Raw genomic sequence first — 15,079 nt, forward strand, 5'->3', positions numbered from 1 at the left:
GTATATTTAATAATACACTTATTATTTGTTTTAAATGCTTTTAATATCTCTTTTTTGAACATAGATGAAATTTATACAAAATAAGTAAAAAATTAACAGTTTTAATCTCGTTTAAAGCGGAAAACCCTGTTTCACACAAGTAGGAAGTGGCAAAAGGCAATAAATTCTAATTGCCTTTTCCGAAATTAATGGAAATTCATTTTGAATTTTAATCCGAAATTTGCTAATATTAGTGGTATTAAAGTGAATTTTCAGTGACTGGTCACTACGGATCTCAGCCAATTCTTCTTCCTCTTGCAGATTGAGTTCCAATGTTGGAAGGTTTCTTATAGCAAATGAGTCTCTTACCCACAAATAATTTTCGGTATCAAGGGATGGAAGGATTATGCTCAATATTTGTCTTTAACAGCTGTAATGTTTTGCTTATTAATTATTTTAGTATAATTCGTTTTGGCAGTAAAGGGAAAGGCACCTCCGTAGCCAGGTGGGAAGGAGCAGCAGTGCGTAGCATACGCTTCTTGATTAGACTGGGGTTCAGAGCCCATCACCACCAAATACGGAGGAGGCACAAAGGTCAGGGAATGACCACCGCATATTCCCGGAGCAATATGGCCTTAGTTGCTAATGCTCCTAAAAACCAAATAACAAACAACAGTAAAGGGAAACATTTCTAAATTTTTTTTATTTTACATATTTTTTCCATACACACAACTTGTCAGTAGAAGATAATAAATTTTCCGCAGCACATTTGAAACCTACTCTTAGCACATTACTGTGCCACGGCACGCAGGTTGAGAAACACTGATTTATATTCATTCCATGAATTTTTTTTCCTCTGCCAAAATTGCCATCAATTCCCATCTGACATCCATTTAGAAATATCTTGGAGTATTTCTTAGTAGTATGAAAAGCCTAGTAGTTGTCATGATTAATTCCTTGATGCTTCCCATTTAGAATTTGTTAATGGTAACATCATCAGTTGGTCCCACTGTAGTCACCTTTATGAAAGCAAAAACTCCTCCCTTTACCCTTGATGGTAGTTACATCTTTAAGTAAATCTTAAATCAATACAATGTAACCACTGCCACCTAGTGGTCCTTTTATCTGCAGATTCTTAATGCATGAATAATCACTCTGATAATCAGATCAAGAGTATTACTCCCTCTTGCTGCCTAACATGCTCCATAGAAAACAGTCATCTAATAAATCCAGAAAAGTGTTGCTAGTCTGTGAGTGACCAACCAACAAGTTCCAGTCAATATCTGGATAATCCCTCATTATAAGACATTATGATTTTACTGGCCCACTATTTCTCTGTACAGCTATACACTGTACTCATCATGTGGTAAAAACCACATTTTTACTCTCATTTTTGCTTTTTCACTGCTTATGTCACACCAACATTGCACTGGCTACCAACCCACATCAACTGGAGCACTGCCTTAGATTTTATGTGCTTCATAACTAAGAGCATAACCCTTCCACCATCATATCTTGTCTGTCCTTTCTGTATACACAACCCAACACTAAAACTCACATCTCTGGCCTTTACACAGTTTGTAGAAAGATACACAGTATAAAGAGTATCATGTGGCACCCAACACTATACATTTTTGTATATTGTACTCCCATATTCAAATTCTGCATCTTTTATATGTGTGACACCATGTTTCTGATATCCCAACAAGTCAGCATTTGATGTCTTGACCAGCACTTCAAATTTATTTATAATATATTCTGACTCGTTCTGGCTTGAAAAAATAAATGCTTTCAATTTGCACTGAAGATATAGGTTGTTGTCACATTACAATGGCTACAATAATGTACAGAATAAACATTATTTGAGCTGAGTTCATTCATAATGGTCAAAATGTTCACAGGGAAGAGAAATGTAAAGTTTTTTTTTTTTAAATTACTTCTGTTATTTCTTGTATGCGAAGTATATCCTTGGAAAAAAGTAAAGGAATTTGTCCTGATGAGGATACTGTTGAGATTAAGGTGGAATCCTGTTTAAATTGTTTAAGAGCTGAAGACCAAAAAATAATCCATTCAAACCAGCAAGAAAAGGTTCTCTTCTTGCTGACTTGAATGAAAGCACTGAATTTAAGCGTACTCAAGAGGTAACTTGAGGGCAGCTGATAAAAGCTTTTAGTGAGAATTCAAGTGTATTTTGACTGGCAAAAGAGAATTTACTTAAGAAATTTCAGGAAAATATTATACATGCTTCTCTGGTCTTTACTGAATGAAAGTGACATTTCAGAACATGAAACAGGGTTTAGTAAAACAGGTGCATTTTTATTTAAGAATTTGGCAAAAGATACGGAACCTCAATTTGGAGATATATATATATGTGTGTGTGTGTGTGTGTGTGTGTGTGTGTGTGTGTGTGTGTGTGTGTGTGTGTGTGAGTGAGTAATATGGAAAGAAAATTAATAAATTGTAACAAACTAACTAATATTTATGGGCCAATGCACTTGCTACAGCAATTATGCATTGCGACCATAATGTGTATAAAATATGTTGTATAATATTGAAGACAATACCAAGATGGATTTAAAGAAATGCAAGGGGATAAAGTAAGGTTTGTATATATATATAAATACAGTAAACCCCCGCGAATAGCGGGGGTTTACTGTAAAACAGGTGCATTTTTGTAGACTTCAAATATGTGGGCACAGAGCTTGGGAACTAGGCACCTTAGATGAGACTTGATGTGTGTAAGCCTTTGCAAGGAGAAAGTAGAATAAATGAGGGTGAAATTTTCCCTGTTATAAATGATTCCAGAACTAGAGGAACCATAAATGCAAACTACTGGAATAAGTGCCTTCAATGGTGGCTGAGGCTGACAGCTTGGGAAAATTCAGTTTTCTTCATATGGATGTTCTTTCACTGATCTCACCAGATGAAATGCCTGTCTGTGGACCCTTTCAAGATGCTCAATATCTTTTTCTTTTTTTTTTAGGTGCAATCTTCATATTTGAACACAGTATCGCCTTATAGAGTTGGATGATGACCTCCCTATTTTTACAAGCACATTTGATAAATCATTCACTAGACACTGGGCATTCCTTGCCAGCTGTCGACATTGCTCAGAGAACTGTGTGTTTGATCCGAACTCCAAAATCTCTTTCTTTCCACTTTTAATTCAACCCCAGCAAGTTTATAAGTTATTCTGGAGATGCTATTCCCCAAATGTAAGGCCTTGCATTTTGCTACATTAAAACATAACTGCCACTTTTTTGATGATTGATGAAGCCCATTCAAGTCATCCTGAAGGAGCACTGCTTGACCTGATCACTAATGACCCTCCCAATCTTTATATAGTCTCCAGATTTTGACATTACACCCTATATCTGTGCATTGATATTATCATTTAAGAAAATCAAAAATAACAATAGTCCCAGTACCAATCCCTGGGGAACCACAACCCTCACACATTAGCCCAATCTGAAGAGCAAACATTAACCACAGTCCTCTGCCACTTCACTTGCAATTCCAGCATGTTCAGCTTATATAGTAAGCTCTCATGCGGGGTTAAGTCAAGTATTTTGCTAACATCCAGGTAAACAATGTTGAAATTATTGCCTACATCCAACTCATGAGTGACTCTATCAAAATACCTAACCAGATTCATTAAATATGATTTTCCTTTTACAAAACAATGCTGTATTTCTTTCAGAATTCCATTTCTATCATTTTAAAGTTCCTGTATTGCACTCTAAATCACTGCTTTCATGATTTTCCCTGCCACTGAGGAAATTGCCCAGTCAGTAGTTACCCACATAACTCACAGAACTGACTTTATGTATTGCAATATGCATTGGCACTTCTCCTATCTACAAGAATCTCTCCTGAGTCCAGTGATGTCCTCATAATTAACCTAAATGGTTCAATACAGTCTTGCCACTTTGCTCAAAATTACTAGGCATATGCCATCAACTCCAGGACCCTTAATTTACACTGCCAAAATTCAGAGAAATGGCAGGTTAAAAAAAAAAAAGTACAATACTTTTCCCCCCCCCCTTCTTCCCAATCACATTTTTTACTAATTTTAGGTCACTGTAGAACACATGAAAAAGGTCTACAGGCCTGACCTGACTTAACGGGCTAACCATCAGTGAAAAATCAATGAGAATTACGTTATATATTACAATAATTATAAAAATGCTGTTTTTAAAATGCAAATACCTGCTTACCTTGTTTATATTAGAAGCTACAGAAGATAGTACTTCCATGTTGCGCATAGTTGGTTGAATATAAAACCATAATTTCTGCAAAGAGAGAGCTTTCTGGCGATGCTGATGTTCCAACTGTGCAATCAACACAAAATAATCTTTGATCAGATGACGCATAGCAGCAGCTAATGCATGATTCACTAACCCATATTCAAAGAGAGATTTTTCTGTTTAAAAACAATTAAATAGTAAGGTAGATAGAAATATATAAAAAATAACCAAAAAACACAGAAATTATGACATTTCAGAATTAAATCTAATTTTTTGAGAATATAAGAACAGAAAACAAATACACAAATTTAATGAATTCTCCAATTTACTTTAAAAAATTGTATCCTTTGTATAAAAAAACTGCTGTTTTGAGGTATTTTTTTATATAAAGGATAAGTATGTGTCAATAAAATATACTGAGTTAAGTTTAAAATTCGACTAGGTTTCTTATCAACAAAAAATAATTATTACTATAAAGAAAAAAGAACATTAATTATTCCACGAAACCTAATTCAGCAAATTAATGTTATAATTAGAATTATACCTGACAAGGTGTGATTCTTACAGGAATGCATCCTTAAGTATCAAGATATCCTAACCAAATTAAAATAAAATCATACAATATTTATGACCAGGTGTGTGTGTGCAGAGGCATTTTTTTCCCCCAATTTTTATTTCTTTTTATCCTTTTCTTCAAAGGATGAAGATATCTGAATTTTTAATAAAGTTGTCTCTATTATTACTCATTCATTATCACTTGCACACTCGTTCAGTAAGGAATTGTTCTAGTGTTGAGGTAACATTAGCAGAGGCGTATGATGCAAGAAAGCAAGCTTATATAGCATCAGCCAAAAAAAAAAAAAAAAAACCCTTCCCATTTCACCCATCCATTCACTCCAAATGTTTGTCTAGTTCTGTCTTGAACTTATTTAAGTTGTCAGCTTCCACTACGACAGATGGAAGTTCGTTCCAATTATCAACAGCCCGATGGCTAAAGGTAAAATTTCCAAACATCTCTTTTATAATTGTCTTTCCTTAATTTGAATTTATATCCTCTCAGGCAGTAATCTGAGCAAGAGGAAGAATCCCATCAACATTGCACTTGCTCAAACCACTCAAGACCTTATACACCCAATTAGATCACCTAGCAGGTGCCTAGTCTCCAGAAGCTGCAATTTGCAGAACTTAAGTCTTTCTTGGTAACAGCAACCCTTTGTTCCATTCACCAATCTCTGTTCTCGTTCCAGCAGCTCTACATCCTTCCTAAAATGAGGTCTCCAGACCTGTATGGAGTATTCAAGGTGTGACCTGACCATTGCCTTATACAAGGGGACATCACCTCCTTATCCCTGCTAGCAAAATTCCTGTATATCATTGGTAAGACATGAGTTACTCTTGCAGCCTGCACAGAATACTTCATATCTGACTGCACAATTACCCCCAGGTCCTTTTCATTCCCCACTACCCTGATTGTAGTACTCCACAGTTGGTATGGTACTCTGGGTTACTGCTACCCATATGCAGTACTTTACATTTGTCAATGTTAAACTTCAGTTACCACCTCTTAGCCCATCTGCGCAACTTTTTTAGATCCTGTTGCAGTACTGTTGTTGTTGTTGTTGTGTTTAATGACAGATAGGCTGCTAGGGCCATATTGTGTCTTTCTAATGGTGAATATGAAATATTAGCTTAATTGTGATAACTATATTTTATGATATATTCCTATATGATTTAGGAAAGTAAATAGTTTTTTGATTAAAATCATCTCCCAGAATCTGTAATAAATTTATTGATGACTGCGTATTAGAAATTGACTTAAAGATGTCTAAGCGGATGGTTTGAAAGTGGGGACAGTCCACTAACAAATGTCGAATGGTCAGTTGTACTTGACATGATGTACATTGGGGAGCGCTGTCATTAGTTAACAGATACAGGTGAGTGAGGTGCGTATGCCCAATCCTTAGCCTTCCTAATATTATTTCATCTCGCCTGTTTTTTCTGAACCCGGATTGCCACAGCTTTGGTTCCGGTTTTATTTGGTAGAGTTTATTTCCTGGATAACCTTCCCAGATTAATGACCAGCTGTTATAACATGCTTTACGGATAATGTGTTCGTAATCTGTATATGGAAATTGAAAAGTCTGCGAAATAGTGGTTTCTGGTTGTTTGGCTGCATGATCTGCTCTTTCATTGCTGGCTATTCCAGAATGTCACAGTTTGGTTCAATTCCTTACAGGCAAGTAACTTAGAATGAATCTGCTTTATTACAGGGTGAGAGGAGTTGGTATTAGCATTTATGGCAGAGACAGCACTGAGTGAGTCAGTGTATATTAAAGCAGACGGAATCAGATTTTCAATAATGTGATCCAGAGCTAAGTTTATAGCATAGAGCTCAGCAGTGCAGATACTGCATTCTATTGCCAACAGAATGCAGATACTGCATTCTATTGGCAATGAGACAGAAGTGCTAAATGATAGGAAGATTGCAGCAGCATCTACTTGGGTCTCGGTTTTTGATCCATCTGTATAGATTTCACATGCGTTTGAATTAGAAAGAGTGTAAGTTGCATGTAACTGTGCGATATTGGAAGGAGACAGCGTGTTCTTTCCCCACTGTTGAAAGTAGTCATCATATATTGCACAGATATTTTTCCAGGGTGGATCTGGTGGTGTTTTGTCCTGAAATATATTGCTGATTTCTATGTTCCATGATTGAGCCAGTTCCTTAAATCTAAGTGGAGCAGGTCAGTTTTCATTAGGTTTACTGATGTAAAATGACTCGCATTCGGTATTGTAGAGACATCTCCAACCAGGATGAGAGGGCAGACTACGGATTTTTGCAGCATACATCAGAAGTAATGATTTTCTGCGAAGATGTAAGAGAGGTTCATGAGCTTCGATGTACAGGCTCTGAACCGGGGAGGTTCTGAATGTGCCTAGAGCGACTCTCAAAGCACATTGCTGGATGGTGTTTAGTCGTTCTAAAGTACTTTTCCTCGCTGAATCATTTACTTTCTTGTTGTTGTTGTTGTTGTTTTATTGTTATTTGTTTTTTAGGAGCATTAGCAACTAAGGCCATATTGATCCGGGGATATGCGGTGGTCATTCCCTGACCTTTCTGCATCCTCCATATTTGGTGGGCACGGGCTCGAACCCCGGTCTAATCAAGAAGCGTGTGCTACGCACTGCTGCTCCTGCCCACCTGGCTACGGAGGCGCCGAATCATTTACTGGAGAGCCATAGCCCAAGCGAGACCTGATGAGAGCTTTATAAAGATGGATGAGGGTATGACGATCAGCGCCCCATGACATGGATGACACACACCGGAGGATATTTAATTTCACAGGCAATAAACTTTAAAGTAGCAATATCCTGATTATCTGCCTGCAACTGTGAAACAGTTTAACAGCAAAATCATCTCCAAGATTCTCCAAGTTAATTGGATCTCCAGGATTGATGAATGCAACTTTGTGTAAGTCGGCATTTCCAAACTGTGTTTCGGTGGAACACTGGTGTTCCATGAAAAAATTGTAATTAATAATAATAATAATTACTATTTTCCGTAAATATACTGTAAGATAAGTGACTTAAAAAAGGGCATGCTGGTCTAAGTGTTTCTTTGAATAGCAGCATGAAGAGGAATACCTGATTTTATTTTTAAAAGTAAACCCAAAAAGAAGGGAAATTACAATTTATTATCAAAATAAATAACAAATAATAGTTTATAAACAATTCTGGAAGTGCCCCTGTTAGCATTACAAAATTCACTCTTTTGATCATGCTGCAGGCGACATGACAGAGTTTGTGTATCAATAAAACTTTGCGGATTGATTTTGTAAGCTTTTTTGCTTTAATAATCCCAATACAAAGAAGTCTGGGGATATTAAATCAGGAGACTTAAGTGGATATAGTCCTCGTGATATGATTTTGTCCTCAAAAAACTCTTGAAACATTTCTTTGGCTGAGAGTGTGGTATGTCAGGTTGTCCCATCCTGCTGGAGCCAAATATTTCTTTCATTTGCCTCTAACAATGAATAAACTATGTTATGATGCCTTGGTAAACATCAGAGATAATTTGTTCAAAAATATGGACCCACACCAAACACTGGTTTTTTGGGTATGTAAGGCAGTTGTACAAAAAATGTGTAGATTTTCAGCACATCATATTCTGCAATTCTGGCTGTTCATATAGCCAATAAAGTAGAACTATTAAAAAAAATTTTATTCAAAATTTCAAAACCTTCATGGCAAAGTAAACCATGAAGGTACTGAAATTACCAGCAAAAGTACTATAACTGTTTAACATTATCATGAAATTGAAGCTCGTGCATACTGTGGATTCAGTATTGAATTCATAGTATGCATGAGCTTTAGGTGTTTTCTTACAGTGAAATGAGCTAAATCAAGCGATACCCCACTTTGAATGCTAAATTTTTATAGAGATTTGTTTGGAGATTGTGAAATTGTCTAATATCATCTACGGTGTCATATATAAGAACAATCCTTCTTTCATGTTCCTTATTACCAATTGATCCACACTTACAAAACATCTTTATTATTTTGAAAATTGCAGCTTTGCATAGACAGTTAATATTAGAGAATTTTTCAACAAATTTTTTGTTGACAGTCACTGTAAGACTGTTTCCAAGTATGATTCTATTAAAAAAAACATGCTGCTCAATGGTGTTTGACAAACTGAACACTTGAAAATTGTTACTTTCTCCAGTCCTCCATTAGCACCCTGGACACTATTACACCAACGACTGTTATTTGCTAGCATTGCAATTAAAACAAATAATATGGTCTTCTTTTAAAATGAACACCCTGTATAAAGTTATCTACAATTATGGAATTAAGTAGTTTTTATCTAGGCTTTTTTATGCAGGGAATTTTAAGCTTTGGCACATGCACACACAATAAGCTGGTCATAACTCTAGTTCTACTTAATGGCACCAAACTGTGACACATTCTATAATTTTGTCAGAATTCATAGATTCTTCATAGTGGTTCTTGGAAAGTTAAGTGCTCAGCTTACATCTGTCAGATTTTCTCCATCACATCCAGTTTTAACACTTCTAATTTCATTGCTAAAGAGATTGCCTGCTATGATTTTTTTTCACTGGTGCACATGTAACTGTGCACCAGTGAAAAATATACACTTCTAGCAGTTGGAGCACATTGGATACAATTTGTACTTTTGTTACCCAAAACAAACAAACAAACAAACAGAGGAATGGCACACAAAATTGGCATGCATAATTTCATTGTGCTGTGAGCAATTCTGCTATGCCCCTCAAAATTTTGTAACCCTGTAATAATGAAACTTGAAACTCATAACAGAAAAGTGTATTATAAAATACTGATGTTGTTGGAGCAAAACAAAACAGTGTAAATTGAAATATCATAAATACAGAACTAACTACATTTGCATTTTTTGTTTAGAAACTGATTTCATCACCATCCAGGTGAACATCGGGTCAAAATAGTCATTTATAAACATATATGTCTTTCTCAACATGCCAGAGGGAAGTATATTTCTATGAACATTTTTATTTATATATTTATTGAATATAACGTGTCCTGTTTTTTTGCTGGGGGGGGGGTGTTTGGAAACCTTAAAATATACTCCAATCAAACAACAATGTAATGTCTCATTCAAGGACCAAAATTTACTCATGAATTGACTACGGTAGCTCCTGAAGTAGCTAACAGTATTGAATATTCCTATATTCTAAGTAAACAAACCCTCAACCATAATTATGAGATCATCCTTGGACTCAGGGGAGGTTCTCATGGGCTAGAAATTTGCAAATGTATCCCCAATTTCAAAGGGTGAAACAAGTAATTACAAACCTGTTAGTTTCACTTCTGTTCCAGGGAAAATAATGGAGTCACTGATTAAAGAAGCATTGCAGGATCATCTTGACAAGGCTACAGTTATAGTTCAGACACAGTATGGGTTTGTTAAGTTTTGTTGGACCAATTTGATTGGATACTATGAGATGGTCACAAAGGAACTGGAAAGGAATCAAAAAATAATTTTGATATCGCATACTTGGATTTCAGGAAAGCTTTTGATACTGTTGCACATGGAAGACTACTGTACAAACTGTACTTATCATTAAGGATAAGTTGCTGGTATGGTTAAAGGTATGGCTGAGTGGGAGAAGAGAGTGGTAATCAATGGACACCGCCCTTCGTGGACTAATGTTATTAGTGGAGTCCCCCAGGGTTCGCTGTTGAGTCCATTGTTGTTTTCTATATTTATCAATGATATTTAATAAACGTATATCAGGCTTAATGTCGAAGTTTGCAGAAAATATGAAGGTTGGCAGGGTTAATGACAGTTAATGACAGTATGATACTACAACAGGATATAGAAAAGTTGGGCACATGGGCTGAGAGGTGGCAAATTAAGTTTAACATTGTACTTGTCAAAGTACTGCATATGGGTAGCAGTAACCCCAAAGTGACATACCAACTGTACAGTACAACACTCAGGGTAGTGGAGAATGGAAAAGACCTGGGAGTAATTGTGCAGTCAGATATGAAGTTTTCTGAGCAATGCAGACAGGCAGCCAGAGCAGCTCATGAGGTCTTGTCAATGATATACAGAAATTTTGCTAGAAGGGATAAGGAGGTAATTATTCCTTTGTATATAGTCGGGCTACACCTTGAGTACTGCATACAGGTCTGGAGGTCTCATTTTAGGAAGGATGTAGAACTGCTGAAAAGAGTACAGAGAAGGGCAATGAGATTGGTGAGGGGAACAAAGAGTTGCTCTTACCAAGAAAGGCTTTAGTTCTGAAAACTGCAGCATTGATATAGCCATAACATGGTAGCCTGTGCGGACATACATTTTTAGTGCTCCTGGAAGAGAGAAGTTTTTTCTGATTTATTTTCTGTTTTATTAGCTTAAATTGGCATATTAACTTATTTTCTAGAGTAGTTTTATATTCTTATTTACTATACTTAGATTAAAGTAACTTAGATAGAGATTTTGTAGGTATTACTTAGTATCGGAAAGGGTATCAAATCCACATGTTTACCGATCGTAAATAGCCGCCATTGCTACGCGATACAAAATATCTCGAAATAGACAGCATAAGCATAATATAGTATAGTATAGTACATAATATTGTCAATTAATCAGATAATTAATCTTGTTGAACTTCATTGTCAATTAAATTGTACTTTTAACTATACGTATAATGACTTGGGTTATGTAACATAAATAATTAGTAAAAAATAAATAATTAATACTTAACTTGATACGGAAGTTATATAAAGGGATTTCGTAGATAACACTCGATACTGAAACATAAATATAGAGTTATAACTGTGTTGAGATATAAGTTTAGGATTTTAATTTTGTACTGAAATTGAAATTTTATTGAAATTAAATTGAAATCATGACTCTGACCAGAGCAGCAATTTGAATTTGAATTTGATTTTGGGTTTATTGGCGCAAAAACAACTAAGGTTATACTGCGCCAAGAAACCCAGAGCAGCAAAGCAAAAGGCTCAAGCTAATGGGAGTGCTGTGGCTCAGGGGAGAACTGAGGGGGGCAGTTGCCCTCTGAATCACAGCCTATTAAAACGCACAAATTGCTTGATGTTTGTGGAGCAGTCAGGTACGGGACATGATACTGCCATGGGGGATGTCTTTGTGTGTGCGCAATGCAAGGAGTGTAAGGAAATCAGGCGACAACTCAGCATTGTTATGGGCCTATATGAGAGCTTGAAGGACAGGGTGGATGCCCTCGAAGCATTAAAAGTGAGGGGCCCATCAAGCTCTCAGCTGCCCACACCAATGCCAGAGCTTGCACTTGGTCATCGCACAACACAGCGGCAGCGCCCAAGGCAGAATGCGCTGGTCCCAAAGGAACTAGTAGTTGTTGGTGACTCTATTATCAGGGAAATGGGAAACATGCTTTCTAAAAAGGATAGGTGGAACAGGACCAGGGTATGTCTGCCAGAGGCAAAGGCTGATGACGTTGTAGAGCGGATATCATCTTTTAAAGGCACAAAAGATGATATAGTTGTACACGTTGGCACTAATGATATTAAGAGTAGGAGACCGGTGGAATTACTTAACAAGTACAGGTCACTGTTGGAAAAAAACTGTGAATTAGGATTGAATTTGAAAGTGTCTGCAATTCTGCCCAGACATGATAGGAGGGAGTATATGATGAGAGCCCTGTCGATCAATTTGGCCCTGGAAGGATTGTGCAAGGCTCAAGGGGTAGAATTTTTTTCAGCCTGGTCTGTACTTGTTAACAGGAGAGACTGCTTCTACAGGGATGGGATACACTTAAATAGAAAGGGTGCAAGAATGTTTGCTGATGCTATCGAGGCAGTGTTAGGTGGGTCAGAAAACTGCTAGATTGGGGGGATACAAGGACTAATAGATTAACAGTAGCCACTGGCAGAGGTGAAAGTGATTCTTGCACTGCTTCTATTGGAATGAGCTGCAGCCTGGAAAATAAGATGCAGGATAATTCAGAGACTGCTGGGAATCATTGGGGTACAAATAAACACATAGGTTGTGTTAGGGTAGCTAAGAAAAGGAACAGGTGCATGTATACTTGCGTGTACACCAATGCTAGGAGTTTAGTAAATAAATTTGATGAATTTGAGGTATTGCTCAAAACATCAAAGGCAGATATTGTGAGGATTTTAGAGACGTGGTGTCACACAGATATAAGGAATGCAGAACTGGAATTTGGGGAGTACAATGTCTACAGAAAGGATAGACAGGATAGGAAGGGAGGAGGGGTTATGCTATTAGTTAAGAAATACATAAAATCCAAGGAAGTGAAGTCGACATTGCTGGACAGTGCAGTGTCGAGTCAGTTTGGTGTGACATAAGCATTGGGAGATCAAAATTGAGAGTAGGAGTGTGCTATAGGCCTAATGACTCTGATGAGCATAATAAGAAACTGTACGGGGAAATACAGTGGGCCAGTAAATCAGGGAGTCTTATAATGGGGGATTTTAATTTCCCAGATATCGACTGGAATTTGGGGGCTGGTCACTCACACACTAGCAAGGCTTTTGTGGATTTATTGGATGACTGTTTTCTACATCAGCATGTTCGGGAGGCAACTAGAGGGAGTAATACTCTTGATTTGATTATCAGTAGTGATTCTTCATGCATTAAGAATCTGCAGATAAATGAACCACTAGGTGGCAGTGATCACAGTGTGCTGAAGTGGGATTTACTCAAAGAGGTAACTACCACTAGGGGTAAAGGGAAGGGTTATTGCTTTCGTAAAGGCGACTACGATGGACTGAGACAGTATTTAAATTCCATACAGTGGGACCAACTGATGATGTTACCAACAGCAAATTCAAAATGGGAAGCATTCAAAGAACTTATATTGGACGCTACTAGGCTTTACATACCAACTAAGAAATATTGTTCAACGTTTAGGCCTAAGTGGATGTCAGATGAACTAATGAGACATATGGCAGAAAAGAAAAATGCATGGGATACATACAAATTAGCACGTGACACAGAAGCCTATGATAGATACAAGTTGATCTGTAACCAAGTTACAAAGGAGGTTAGGCAGGCGAAGGCAGATTAAGAGAAATCTTTGGCAAGCGATGCAAAGAAAAACAGCAAAGAGTTCTTTACTTATGTAAACTCTAGAAGGAAGGGGATGAATCAGATTGCTCCACTTGATATCGATGGGTCAACTGTTGATGATCCTGCTCAGGTAGCTAACAAACTGAATGAATATTTTGCATCGACATTCACACATGAGGAGTTATTCAGCGAGGGGAATGCCAGAGGTGTATTCAACTCTCGCAGTAAGCTAGAGAATCTTGTAATAACTGAGAGTAAAGAGGAGGAGAAATTGCTGAAGATAAATACAAGAAAGGCACCTGGGGTGAATGGGATCTATCCAGTTATATTAAAGGAAGCAGCAAAGGAAGTAAGCAAACCCTTAGCCATAATTATGAGAGCTTCCTTGGACTCAGGGGAAGTACCCATGGACTGGAGATGTGCAAATGTAACCCCAATTCACAAAGGAGAATCAAAGGACAACACAAATAATTATAGACCTGTTAGTTTAACTTCTGTTCCTGGAAAATTAATGGAGGCACTGGTTAAAGAAGCACTGCAGGATCATTTAGACAAGACTTCAGTTATAGCTCAGACACAGCATGGTTTTGTTAAGGGGAAGTCTTGCCTGACCAATTTGATTGGATACTATGATGCAGTCACAAAAGAACTGGATGTAGGGAATAACTTTGATATTATATACTTGGATCGAGAGGCTTTCGATACTGTTCCACATGGAAGACTGCTGCACAAATTGGAGCAGTGTGGCATTGGAGGCAAATTGCTGCTATGGATAAAGGGATGGTTCAGGGGGAGAAGACAGAGAGTGGTAATCAATGGACACTGCTCATCATGGACTAATGTTATTAGTGGAGTCCCTCAGGGTTCAGTATTGGGTCCATTAATGTTTTCTGTATTTATAAATGATATTGATGATGGTACATCAAGCTTAATGTCCAAGTTTGCAGACAATACGAAGGTTGGCAGGGTTGTCAAGGACACTACTGACACCATGCTAATGCAACAGGATCTGGAAAGGTTGAGCAGATGGGCTTCGAGGTGGCAAATGAAGTTTAACATTGACAAATGTAAAGTACTACATATGGGAAACAGCAACCCCAGAGCGCCGTATCAACTCTGTGGTACTACACTGACAGTGGTAGAGAATGAAAGGGACCTGGGGGTGGTTGTGCAGGCAGATATGAAGTTTTCTGAGCAGTGCAGACGGGCTGCAAGAGTAGCTGATGGTGTATTGTCGATGATATATAGGAATTTTTCT

The 15,079-nt window shown here is 37.3% G+C and overlaps 1 protein-coding gene across 1 annotated transcript in view; it reads right to left on the bottom strand.

Moving 5' to 3' along the window:
- LOC150076326 (gamma-tubulin complex component 2-like) overlaps positions 1 to 6,874 on the bottom strand; it is a 210,126-nt gene extending 203,252 nt beyond the window's left edge. Inside the window, 2 exon segments of the mRNA XM_090388143.1 lie at positions 4,197 to 4,414; positions 6,784 to 6,874. Of these exon segments, the coding sequence (XP_090244269.1) occupies positions 4,197 to 4,414; positions 6,784 to 6,859 (294 nt within the window). The 5' untranslated portion in view covers positions 6,860 to 6,874.
- Positions 6,875 to 15,079: the final 8,205 nt, after the last annotated feature.

Source organism: Mastigoproctus giganteus, chromosome 13, assembly GCF_048544385.1.
Source record: "Mastigoproctus giganteus isolate SK-2022 chromosome 13, ASM4854438v1, whole genome shotgun sequence".
Taxonomy (NCBI): Eukaryota; Metazoa; Arthropoda; class Arachnida; order Uropygi; family Thelyphonidae; genus Mastigoproctus; species Mastigoproctus giganteus.